The following is a 13704-nucleotide window of genomic DNA, read 5'->3' as shown; positions in this document are numbered from 1 at the left end:
ATAAGGGTGGGGGTAGATAAAACCAGTTGAATTGATACTATAGCAGCACAAGCAGAAGGAAACGCCAGAGGTTTGTATGTTTTTGGACGGTTTTCGGGTTAAAAAAACACACAATTTTATCCAAATATTAGCTGTTTATTTTGATGATCTTCTGTGCAACAAGATGCTAATTCATTAATTGCCATATTTTTCTGTTGCGGTTAACAAAAATCAAAAGTACTATAACAGGAACCTTCTCTTTGACACAGAATAGCATTAAAACTCAAACACGAAGATTCAGGAGGTCCATCTTCAAACTCCCCTTTGTTCTGTCCACTACTTCTTTTATTTCTGCTCATTAGCCCTCTCCTCTCCTATTCCCTAAGACCTTTTCCTTCCCTTCCGAGCCCCCTTTGCTTCCCGGCTCCCTACCTTTCCCCACGTTCCCTCTTTCTCCCTTTAGCGTGTCTATAGTCTGCACGCTCTGAAATACAGCCCACGGCATTTAATCATTGATGGATTTTATTTATTTATTTATTTTTGTGCAGGCAAGCCAGCGGGCAGCCCCAACGCGCATCAAGACCTGCTGATTCACTCTCCGAGGTCGTTATAAAGAAGCGGGGCATGCCTAATACAAAGACCTCCAAGCTCATAGTGATAACGTGTAGTCTCATTCCACCATTTTGAGCACGTGTGACTGTTCATTTCACCGGGGACCAGCAGCGGCCAATCAGAGCAGCCCATTCCCCAAAAAACAGGGAAGATAAAAGCTATTTATTTGACCAGAACAAATGTTTTTTTCTTTTTTTCTTTTAGCTTTGACGTAGAGACTCTGGGTCCTTCTGTTACACTGAGTCAACATCAGGCTCTGTTGGTTTTAAGGAAAGTCAATATGTTTTTACACAGACACTACCATGACGCCACGCCTGTTCAGACGTACGTGATGCGTGTTAGCGACTCCACAGCACCGTGATGCACAGATACACTGGTTTAGAACATCGCTGATCAATAAAAGAAATGGTTTTACTTCACATCATTTAATATTTTGGTTTCATTTAAAGGCGTGCTATGTGGCTTTTCTGTTGGGAGCTCCGCCATCGTCTCGTGTCCATGGAGTTGTTGTTGCTTTGCCTGAATTGCGACATTAAATAATTCTATCTTCATGGAAATAAGCACGAGTGATCATCAGGCAGGCCGAGTTACAAGTCAGATCTGTGGAGAGGAGAGATTCCTTTCAGTTTCTCGGAAAAGTAACATAGCGCACCTTTAAAACGCAGATTCTTCTTAATGATTTCAAATGGATTTTTTGTTTGTTTTTTGTGGGTGACCCTGGGACAAGGTGAAGTCTGGATAATGGTCAAATAGTTCCAGAGCAATTACTGTATTTTCTGGACTATGCGTCGCTCTGGAGTATAAGTCGCACCAGCCAAAAAATGCAAAATAATGAAGAAAAAAACATATACAAGTCGCACTGGACTATAAGTCGCATTTTTTGGAAAATTTATTTTACAAAATCCAAGACCAAGAACAGACATTTTCTCTTTAAAGTCAAGTTCTAATAATAATAATAAAATGTGGACCAACAGGCTGAATATCAGTACATCACGCTAACGTAACACATTTATATTTATTCAGCTCCATGAAGCACAGACAGAACTGAACACGTGTCTGGTTTGTTAACGTAAGATATTAACAGTTAATCAGATAAATAAAGCAGAAAAAACAACAAGTTTACTCTGGATCTCACTCCAAATCAATAAATCCACTGAATTCTTCATCCTCGGTGTCACTTCTGAACAAATCCACCAACTCCAGAGAAAACGAGAATGTGATTTTATTTTAGGGGCGTTTTTGTTCAGTGTTTACGTCGCATCTGAGTATAAGTCGCACCATAAGTCGACAAACTATGAACAAAAGTGACACTTGTAGTCCGGGAAATACAGTAGTTTCAATCTCACAAACTCACGATTAAAACTAAACAAATTCATTATATTTATTCGCTCCAGTTAAATACAGACGTCTGGTTAAAGGGACAGTAGAGACATCCATAAGTTTTTGCCCTTCTACCAAAATACCGACAAAAGAATTTGATTTAATAAATCCCAAATCATCTTGCAAATAGTCACAGCCTTATACTAAAGAAACAAGGCTGAATCAGAATAAAACATTACATTTCCTATAATTATAACAGATAACAGAGCTGACAATACTAATAAAATGAACAAATATATTTAAATTCTGATTACACACTTCCCAGCAGCAAACATCAACAACTAATAACGATATTAATCTTAATTTTCCTGCGCTCTCCCTGCACTGAATGCACCATAATCAAATAATGCAGGAGATATGAAATGCAACACTACAGTAGATCAGCCTGAGGAGTTTTTAATAAAGCAGAGACAGGCCACGGCGTATCAGTCTGACCCTTGGCTTCTCTGAGCTCGGACCACAAAGGTAATGACATTTTTCATTACAAAAACTGAAATGACACGAGGAGTTTAATATGAGCAGGTGCAAAAATAGGTTATTGAGATGCCAGAGATTAGTGCAGGTGTAGTGTAGTGAAAAGCGATAAACTCGATCAATAATATCAATAATCCATGTTATATTTTTAGTAATTTGTAGTATTTTCTATTGATGGATGCTAAAAATGTCTCTGTCTACTTTGGGTCAAGTCACAGATCGAACAAGTTTGCGAAAAAGATGAATAGTCAGCACCAAAAAAACCTGTTAATTCCTCAAAATATTTCATTTTTTGTGTTATAATAGTTTCAATAACAAAGATTAAATGAACTAGAATATAAATATGTGATTATAGAGACAAAAAAGTGAGAAAATAACTTAATTCAGATGAAAAATTAGCTCCAGAAAAACACTTAAAGACACTGTACATGTCAAATCACAACTTCCGATTCAAAATATCCCAGGTTTTGCGCAACTTTAACCTGCAAAAGTTTAATTTCTCCAACTCGATACTCGTGATAAAACATGGGTAAAGATCTGGAGATGATTCCCTAAACGCTGCACTGATTTTACCCAGTGACGCAGGACAAATCAGGGACAATATACTGTACGTTTCTTTATCTAATCTAACATTTTATCAACTTATTCTGGTTTGGTTTTGTGCAAAGGTTATCGCTGCATTACCCGAATTCAAATTGAGAAAGGAGAAACTGGGGATTTAAATCTTTCCAACTAGTTCCCAGCTTTTATAAACCTTTCGGCTCACGACTATCGTACTTTTCCGGCACGTGCAAAGCCTTTTGAGATGGAAGGGCGTCAGGAGTGAAGCACCAACACTTACGTTTCCTTCTTATCGATATATTTTTTTGTCTTTTTGAATCTTATATCCTTAAATTCAGGCTTGGGACTGTGATCAAGAACAGGTTGCTTGTTTTGCATCGCCTTGTGGTTGGATTAATGCGCCTTTAAGTAAATATGTACACCCCGTTTCATTGTTCTATCAGCCTGACCGCAAATGAAACCTATTTTAATTCGACGTACGCACTAAAAGCCCATAGGGAAGCGCAGAGTCCAGTTTGCTTTGTTTGCATTTAAAGCAGACACAAATACAGACCGCTCCTTTCTGCTCCGTACTGCTGTCTGTCTAAATCTAAAATGGCCTCCGTCTCCCCATCTGTGTCCTCATCTGACTTACTTTAGGGACTTTAACGCCAGCTCTACTCCCCTCTCTCCAAAAACCTCTTTCACAAATTCATTCACATTTTTCACATCCTGCATCCGTTCCTATCTTTTTCATCCAAGCCTTTCATTTCAGTGCAATTTCGTGGCACCTTTTTTCTACTTCCATGCCTCTCCCCTCATCTCTCTACTTCTTTCCATCGAAGCAAAACCAATTTCAAGTTCGGGATGCTGCAGGGCCGACCTCTAAGGTAAACTTTGGGCCACTTCAGGCATGTTGTGCAAACGGGATTTTCTTTTCAAGAGAAATAAGGCGGAAATGGAAATATATTAATGTTAAAAACGCACTGTGTAACTGCCACCAACTGGTAATTAAGCAGATCTTATTGTTTTGCCTGGAATTGTTCACAGTATGGCTTTAAAACTCAGGTCACAGGTCAGATCTGTGCAGTGGCAAGCTCATAGTATGCACGCATGTCTTTAGCCCTATAGCGTCGGATGCTATCGCCGCTGATAGACTCGCGGTTGCTCTTTCCATCATCGTAACGCCGCAAACAATTGTTCTATCGTGTAAATTCAAACTGCGTCTCAAAGCAGAGGCATAGGGCTCTTGAAATATGTTATTTTACCAAAGATTAAAACTCATAAGCTGCAGAACTTCAGATATTCTTTAGTAAATATTCCAAAAATATGACCTGGCAAAATCAATATCTCTGCTGCATAAACGCCTGACATTTTTTTAATAAGAAGGGCTGTAAAAACCAAACTTTAAGTACAATCTGCATAATCTCTTGTATAAATGTTGATTATTGCTCATATATGTAATTTAAAGTGTTACTGAGCTCGCCAGATAGTTTTTTCATTATTTGCTTGCATAAAAGTTACTCAAAAGTACATTCGTTTTTATATTTTTCTTCTACTCAAACTGGTATTACACTTTTATTTGATGCATTATTGGAAAAATAAGGATGGATTTGTAAAATGGAGGTAGTTGTGTGAAAAAGGGCAAAAGTACAGGCTGATACTTCATTTAACATGGTTTTTATGGCTAAAAAAAGAAAAAAAAATAGCATCTCAGCATCGCACTGTATGAAGGATCTGCTAAACTTTCATTACTTTTGCACGTGATTCCCACAGTTGTCATAAAAGTTGCGGTACTACATGAAGTATCGGCAGTTGTAGTAGCACTGAAGTACAAGTCTCCAATACCAGCAGTTGCAGTACTGTGTGAGAGGCACCAGCTAATATGGAAGGTGTTGATAGGAGACTGCAGAAAGCCATTTCAATAAGATATATTAAAAAGTCCTGGCCGCGTGATGGATGGAGCCAAACAATGTGCAGAAAACAGCGGTGGTGAAGAGGGGGGTTAAGTGAGGATGCACGGCCTGCGGAGGAGACAGCGAAAATCTCATCTCCAGGTGGAATAATCTGTCATTTATCAAACTAATGGAAAAACAGCAGCTATAGTGCAGTGAGCAGAGGGAGCTAGAAAACAGGGTATGGAGCTTTGGTTTATGGTTACCAAAGGATGCGCCGTAATGGCAGTGATGGGAATATATACACTGTTATGTTACGATGAAACCAGATTTAAGTGTTCTTCTGGAGTTATTGAGCTAATTTTTAATCTTATTTAAGTTATTTTCAAGGGGAATGGACTCAGATTAATACTTGTATTTTGTCACTATAATCACATAATAATATTCTAGTTCATTTAATCTTTGTTATTAAAAGTATTATGATTCCGGGCGGCTGTGTCGAAGTAAGTTCTTTTGAGCATCAACGTTTCTGTGTCGAAACTTCTCTGCACACGAAGATTTAATCCAGGCATGTCCAAACTGTGGCCCGGGGGCAAAAAACGGCCCTCAGACTAATTTTTCTAGGCCGTCAAGCTTCCAGGTGAATTGGCTCATGTTACTTTAAACTTACTTTTTACTGTACATTTCTGAAAATCTACTTTAACAAGAACATATCAGATATTTAATGTGTCCCACTGAGGATGTAAGTGTGAATAAAGGGCGTGGTTCAGTTTAACTTGTAATAAACACACGGATTTGAAGTATTCACTGTATTCGCGACCAAACTATGGCCCTCGATCAGCCCTTAAGCTTTGTCTGTGTTTTTATATGTGGCCTTTAATGACAAAAGTTTAATCACATGAGTAAATGTATGGGATGTTAGAAGTAATTTGCCCCTAAAGAAGGAAAAACTTATATTTTATCATCTGTACTGTAGGAAAACAAACTGAAAACCTGTGTTTGTGAAGGTACATCCAGTTTAAAGCAGCACTAAACTGTTATAATTCTGTATTGAAACCAGAAAAACAAGACAAAAGCTAGACTCCAAAGACTAAACCAAGTCTGAACTAGGTCTAAATAAGATCTAAACCAAGTCAAAACGAGGATCTAGGGCAAAACCAGGGTCTAAACCAGGACTAAGCGAGCCCTTTGTGCGGTTACAGTATTTTGTCTAGACTGCTCCTGAGCCAGAATCTATATAATGAATAATGTATGCGGCCTGTTCTCATTTGAGGGGCCCATATTAATATTATTACATATGTGGTGCTATAGGGAGAAAAAGTGACTCTCATCTCACACACACACACTGGCACAAACCAAAAAGAGCCAAGGCTGCTTTTTTCATTTGTGCAGAGAAGATTGCGTTTCTTTTTTCTTGTGTGTGCGATTACTGTGGGTTTGGGGAGGGGGATGTGAGAGGAGGATATTAAACGATTCAAATGTCGCCCCTTTCTCTCCACGGCGCGGCCTATAGGGCGGATTGGACTGGTGTTTGGTTAGACAAGACCATTTAAAACACGCTGGAAATTAACTTACAGCAGCGTATTGTGCAGTTTCAACTGGAACGCGCTTTTTATTAACGTTACTCTTTGTTTCGTACCCTACAACTAAAGCGCTGGGTTAGTTAAAGTACATTTAAACAGGAAATATTAGAATATACAGTACAAAACAATGGATATTTGGTCGCTCTAAGTCGCTCTTTCTGTCAGTCCCAAGCCCAGAATAACTGCACTGTTCAATTTGATGATTTGGTGACTTCAATGTGATGAAGTGGAAGCGTAAACGAAGCATTTAATTCATGTTTTAATGGAAAACGGGGTGGGATTTAATACGTTTTCTTCCTCTCAGTCCTTTTCGAGCTTAAATGAGAAAAAAAAAAGTAAAACGTGCATCAAGTTTACTGGATATATGTGTTCATTAATCTGCTCAAAATAAAAAAATAAATAGATGAATAAATAAATAAATGGAATGGAATGAATGTTGAGCTGAATCTAGTGTTAATTTTGGCTATTGTAATTATTTTTTGTTTTAGTTTTGACTGAAATGGCTTAATTTTAATTTCATTTTAAGTAGTTGACAAAAACACATTTATCCAATATATAAATAAATAAATAAATAAATAAATAAATAAATAAATAAATAAGTAAATAAATAAATACATGATTAAATGAATACATGATTAAATAAATAAATAAATACTTAAATAAATAAAAATAATAATAAATAATAAATAATAGAAGTGGAATGTAATGAATGTTGAGCTGAATCTAGTGTTAATTTTGACTATTTTGATTTTTTTTTTTTTTTTTTTTCTTGACTGAAATGGCTTAGTTTTAATTTAATTTTAAGTAGTTGACAAAAACACATTATCCACAGTCATTTAATTTATGTTCTAATGTAAGATAAGGGTGGGATTTAATATGTTTCCTTCTTCCAAGACCTTTTCGAGCTTAAATAAGAACAAAATGTGAGTTTACTGGATATATGTGTTCATTAGTCTGCATAAATAAATAAATAAATAAATAAATAAGTGGAATGTAATGCATGTTGGTTTTTTTTTTTGTTTGTCTTGACTGAAACGACTTAGTTTTAGTTTATTTTAAGTAGTTGACAAAAACAAATTTATCCACAGTCCTGATTATATTTCTGTTTATTTCCAAAGCTAAATGTTTCCATGGTCACATACATGTAATACTAATCCTCACAGCTCATTCAACATGTAAGGACATTTTCTGACATGAAATCGACATTACAAATATTACAAATGTCACATTTACAGCTTCTAATCATGTAAATGTTTTTCTTTTCAAGGTTCAAAGATATAGATCAAACCCAGACACATCACAATTGCTTTGGCGGTGTTTTCTTCACACAATTTTTGCGTCACAAATTGCTTATTTTTTACCCTGAAGGAACAAAGGCAGTGGATGAATTGTCTACTCTGCCATTTCAAAAGTCGAGAGCCATTTTTCTTTTGTTGTTTTTGTCTTGTGAACAAGGCTTTTACTGACCAAAACACGGTGTCGCACGCGGCTGATGCATATAGACCGCGATTGTCCTTCAAATAAACGCTCAAAACAAACAAAATGCGACAAAAACACACAGAGAGACATATATAACAGTGCGCAAGGAGAAAATAAAGCACAAAAACGTAAAATTATACTATAGACGCTGCAGAGGAGAGCTAAAACCACGCACTTTGACGACGGAGACTTTTTGCAGCTGACGTCGTCCACATTCCCTGGAGCTGTGATGCTAACTATAGGCCCTGCTCTGTCTGAAGCTTCGTTACACTTTAATCTGAGGTTTGTTTACGATGCAACTTGCCTCAGATCCAGAAGATACGAGTCTGGTCACCGGTGAATCTCTCCGTTTTCAAATGAGTGACTGACAATCGAGGAATCAATCAACGTTTATTTATAGAGCACTTTACAACACTCGACGTGACCAGAGTGCTTTCCAGTAAAATCAAATTAAAAACAAGTTAAAATCATACTAAAGCAGCAAAATAGGAGAATAAAATAGAATAAAATACATTAATACAACAAAATATAAGTAATGATAATGTGTCAGAACATTACTAAGTGTTGAAAGTCAGTCTGAATAAATATGTTTTAAGTCTGGATTTAAAAAGACCAAAGTCAGTGATGCACAGATCAGGAGGCAGTTTGCTCCAGAGTTTGGGCCCAGCCACAGAGAAGATCACCCCAGTGTTTGGATTTAGTTTTCGGAACTTCCAAAAGGAGTTGATTAGATGACAGTTCAGCCAGGTAGGGCGGGGCGAGGCCATGAAGAACTTTAAAAACAAAAAGTTAAATTTTAAAATCAACTCTAAAAGAAACAGGAAGCCAATGGAGCGAATAAAGAACAACCTAAAGTGAATTGTAATAATCTATTCTAGAGCTAATAAAAGCGTGAATCGTTTTCTCAAGATCGTCGCGATTTAAAAATGGCTTGACTTTTGTTAAAAGACGTAGCTGAAAAACGCTCTGACCACGCTGTCAATTTGTTTGTCAAATTTAAAAGTGTTTTTAGCAGTTGGTCTGAGCCTTGAGGTCAGTGAGCCAAGGAAACATAAGATTCGTCCATATCGTAAAAAATAAAGGGAAAAAATGATGACAAAGGGTTGAAAAACATGGCGGATTTCTGCAGAATCAAAGGACAAAGCACCAAACTGTTAATCTGAGGTGAGAAATTAGACTTTAGTTGTAAATCATAGGTGACCAATGAGCTCCTTTGTGCGATCAGATTCATTTTTTTCAGTGACACGTGTGAAACAACTGCATTTAACCGTGAACCCTCGTACTGATCACAAACTCCTGAAAATGTCTTGATGTCAAATCCGTTTAGTATTTTCTCTTGAGTTTTCAGGTGAATTTGCTCATGTGTGCATCGCGTCACCATGGTAACCGCTGAATATTCTGCCATAGACTGAATTACCCTCTAACGTGACGTCACTGCAAAGTATCAAAACTTTAAAGACTGAAAACTGAACCGTCTGTGTCGACAATTTCCGATTTGCGCAACTGAGTGATCGAAACAAACATAAAAGGTAAAAAAAGACATTTAAAATAAAACCGAGGCCTGAGAAACAGCGTGACTTTATGTAAAATCTGTAAATTAGAGATGCAAAAACGTATAGATTTCATTCCGAATCGTTATCAAAAGTTAATGACGCAATTGTAGCCCTGAGTTTGAAGGAACACCACAATTAAAAACACAAAATGAAAGCCACGAGAATATTCCAGAGGAGACGTTTGCCATTTGAAAGACACATGCTGCAAATAAAAGGCTGTGATTGTCCCAAAACTGGATCGATTTCTTACCCAAACCCTACTGAATTTTGAACAGAAAGAGGATGTGACGGGGGGAAATGACTGCAAAACAAAAACGAACATTGACCTTTCCAATAACAGAGAAGCCATCGAACTAGAATTCCAAAGATTAAAGCCACAATTAGGGATTTTCAAGGGTCCATGGCAAGAAATTCTCAGACTAATGGTTCTTAATCTGTTTTCCCAATGATAGACCCTCACGACGCTTCATATAAACATCAGAATAACATTTTAGAGCGTAATTTGTGCAGCTATTTTCTGCACATCTCAACCAGTGACAGGGTAAATCTACGAGGATCGGTTTGAAACAAAACAAGCGCAAAAAACTTACCGTATTTCTTTCTTTTTTTTTTTACACAAGCAACACCTAGCTCACTGGGCAAACGTTCCAGAAAAAAAGTGATAATTTGACAGCGGCTCTTCACAATATAAATGCTTGTACAGTCGAATCCCCCTTAGATTTAGCACTACTCCACTTCACAGCTTCAGGAAGTCTGCCAATACTCAATAACTCCGCCACTTCCAGCAGTTTATCTTATTATATAAAAGCCAAAAGTCCCAGTGGGAGTGACGCAGCGCGAGGAGGAAGGCACCACGATGCAGCAAAAGTAAATTACATTCAGAAGTGTGGCCTGTTCGCCGCTGCAGACATTTTGACTTGTCACATGAGGGACGGAGCAGCTGGCGCAAATAACACCGCGATAGTTGAGAAGGGACCCGGTGAGACGAGATGAGACAAGAGGTGACACAAAAAGACGGGGAAACCAGCTGAAAAAATATATATACTGTACGTCTCTGCGGACTCCGGTGAGGCACGGTGGAAGTTTTCAGGTGAAGAGTCGGTCACACGCTCGTTTCTTTGCGTTATCGCTTTGGAACGTTCCGCAGAATGGGATTAAAACGATAGATTGCGCCATTGTCCATCATGTTGGATCGCAGTGTGACTCTAAAGTGCTGTACGTTTGTGAGTTTTCTCCCCGACAAAGCCCTGCAATGTCAAATTCACCTGCGGTCGCGGTGCAGAGAATGGACAATGAGCTTGAGCGAGCTGCACCAGAATGAGACGCTTTGATGCTTCGTTCATTACAGTTTTCAAATATAATCGAAGGTGGCGTGTCTGTTTATAAGACTCTTCTCGCCTAGAAGAAAAAACAGCGCCAACAGCTACCAACTTCACTCGGAAAAAGACACCTGCACCAAGGCGTTCAGTGGAAAAAGACACTACGGAGTCTCATGTGTCCAACCTTTGTTACAGTATTTCTAAAAGCATCATTTTTATTTACACTACAGGACTTTGAGAGTGTTTAAACAAGAGAGAAATGTGAGAAAATGTTAATTCCTGTTTGAGAAAAGTGTATAAAGTGTGTTGTGGTGGTGTGGTTTTACAGCCAAAAACATAGAGAATAATGTAAAATAAAGCTGATACTTCGTGGATTTCGTCTATTGCGGGTTATTTTTAGATCAGAATCAGAATCAGAAGACTTTTATTGCCATTGTCAGTGAGAACCAGAAACTAGAAACTCTCTTTGGTGATGAAGCGCAACATAAAAACACTGAATAAATGCAAATAAAGGCATAAAGTTAAAAAGCCAGGTTTAAAAGTAAAATAACAACAGTGCAAACGTTCTTATTTTTAGAACATAAACCCCGAGATAAACAAGGGACCACTGTGTCTAGCATTTATTTAGCGATGCATGACTACGACAGAACGACACAAAAAAGGAGCGCTAAAACTTTTCGGTGCTGCTCTAACTCAACCCTCGACAAAACCAGCACATCACAGGCCTTTACTGTAAAAAAACTTACAAAATCACAGCTCCACTTCATGGGGTTTTATCTCGAATGCATCATCTTAACCAAAGTCTTTTCAACACTTCACGGCCAAGTCACTTTTTGCATTTTACCCTGTACAGATAAAAAACACACACCACTACGAAACCCGCACTTATCTTGAACCAGTTTCCACCTGCACGGCTGCACGAGTTTGAAAAAGAAAGTGTAAAAAGTGAAGAAATCAGCTAAAACCCCTCTCCTCCTCTGGGACGTCCTATCCACATGAGGAGTGCACATTTGGATTCAGCTCCATCAGCACTAAACCCCGTCCTCAGTGTTGCACCACAGTCCCAGGACAATCAATGGTCTCAATAATATTCTGATTGTAAAGGATGACTGCGCCAAGTCTTCGCCGATCGATCAAACCCAACTATTTACTTTATAATTACTGAGTCCATCTGGGTAAATACAGCGGGGAAATGGACTAAACCGGGACTAAATTTAACAACGAACAAACAAAGTAAAGCGACTAAACGAGGTCCAAAAGTAGAATATTCAACGTAAACAGCAGTAGAAGTGTTATTTGTGTGGGAAATTTGAAAGAATATCAAGGTTACACTATGTTAACACTATAACTATAACAGTATAAGAGTCCGCCAACTGTGTATCCGCACGAAAATGCTTTTACTTTGACCGGAATGTTGCACAGTGTGGCATTAACTGCTTCATGCATGATTCAATTGGATGTATTTTTATTGCTGAAAGGTTCTTGAAAAATGTGCCTTGTTATTGTGAGTGGAGTCGCCTTTCCGCAGATCAAAATCAGATCATTTGGTGCAATCGTCTGTCTCCGTAGCAACACGTTAATACCTTATTGTGGAACTTTCCAGGCAAAGCAATAATATATCTACAGAGACTAAAGGTGGCAATAGTGTACCTTCGATAAACACGACTTTACTTTTCAAACTGAGTGCGTAAAAGTGCATTGTGTCGGGATCTGGACTCACGTTTGTGGTTGTTCTTGCGCTGAAAGGGAAGTGTGTGTCTCTCCGACTCCTCCTCGCCCTCCTCGTCCGCCAGATGTGTGTGAGTGTAGTGGTAACTCAGCCCCGGGCGGTTCTTATAGCGCTTTCCACAAACTGAAAAACAAAATCAGTGTCATTTAACTAAAGGTAAGGGCAGTGTTTCCGTGTCACCAGATTCTTGATGTTCCAGTCAGTGTCTCATAGTGAACATGTGTTTGTCTTTTAGCTCCGCACATAAATATAATCGGATTTTCTTACTGTCACAAACGTAAGGCTTGTCTCTGTCCTCGATGGCGGATGGCTCTTGTCTCTTTCTCATTCCTCCGACGCCGTAGGCCTGAAATAAACACACAGGTTTTTAAAAAAATATCATTAGAATCAAAAATCACTTTGAAAAGGCAACGCAAGTTTATTTGTACAGAACAATCTGTACACAAGGTAATTCAAAGTGCTTTACACAATAAAAAAGATATTAAAATCACAATACAACAAATCGAAGCATAAATAATCACAAATAATCATCATGAAGTTAATATTAAAGGAGAAAAGTGCAGAATAAAAACCTTTCAGTCACAGCAGATAAACAGAACAGTTTGAGTCTGGATTTAAACTTTGTCAAAGTCGAGGTCTGAGTCACATCTTCAGGAAGAGAGAGAGAGAGGTTTAAACTGAACAAAACTCAAACACTGATGTTCAGTCCTGGTTTATTCCTGGTTTAGTCTCGGTTTAGTCCTGGTTCAGTCCCAGTTTCATCCTGGTTTCAACCCGGTTTAGTCCCAGTTTAGTCCCAGTTCAATCGTGTTTTAGTCCTGGTTTAATCCCAATTTAGTCCTAGTTTTGTCCCGGTTTCGTCCCGGTTTAATCCCAGTTATGTCCTGGTTTAGTCCTGGTTTAGTCCTGGTTCAGTCCTGGTTTAGTCCTGTTTTCGCTCTGGTTTAGTCCTGGTTTAGTCCCGGTTTAGTCCCGGTTTAGTCCCGGTTTAGTCCCGGTTTAGTCCTGGTGTAGTCCTGGTTTAGTCCTGGTTTAGTCCTATTTTTGCTCTGGTTTAGTCCTGGTTTAGTCCCGGTTTAGTCCTGGTTTAGTCCTGCTTTAGTCCTGGTTTAGTCCTGGTTTAGTCCTGCTTTAGTCCTGCTTTAGTCCTGGTTTAGCCCT

The 13704-nt window shown here is 38.4% G+C and overlaps 1 protein-coding gene across 1 annotated transcript in view; it reads right to left on the bottom strand.

Moving 5' to 3' along the window:
• The window catches only part of dpf1 (double PHD fingers 1), a 73406-nt gene that overhangs the window by 20718 nt on the left and 38984 nt on the right, over positions 1-13704 (bottom strand). The window contains exons 7-8 of the mRNA XM_055225929.1: positions 12811-12889; positions 12535-12666 (exon numbers count right to left, since the gene is read on the bottom strand). Of these exons, the coding sequence (XP_055081904.1) occupies positions 12535-12666; positions 12811-12889 (211 nt within the window). The remainder of the gene's footprint in view (positions 1-12534; positions 12667-12810; positions 12890-13704) is intronic.

This window comes from Periophthalmus magnuspinnatus, chromosome 13 (genome assembly GCF_009829125.3).
Source record: "Periophthalmus magnuspinnatus isolate fPerMag1 chromosome 13, fPerMag1.2.pri, whole genome shotgun sequence".
NCBI lineage: Eukaryota > Metazoa > Chordata > Actinopteri > Gobiiformes > Gobiidae > Periophthalmus > Periophthalmus magnuspinnatus.
This window is presented reverse-complemented; position numbering and strand designations above follow the sequence as displayed.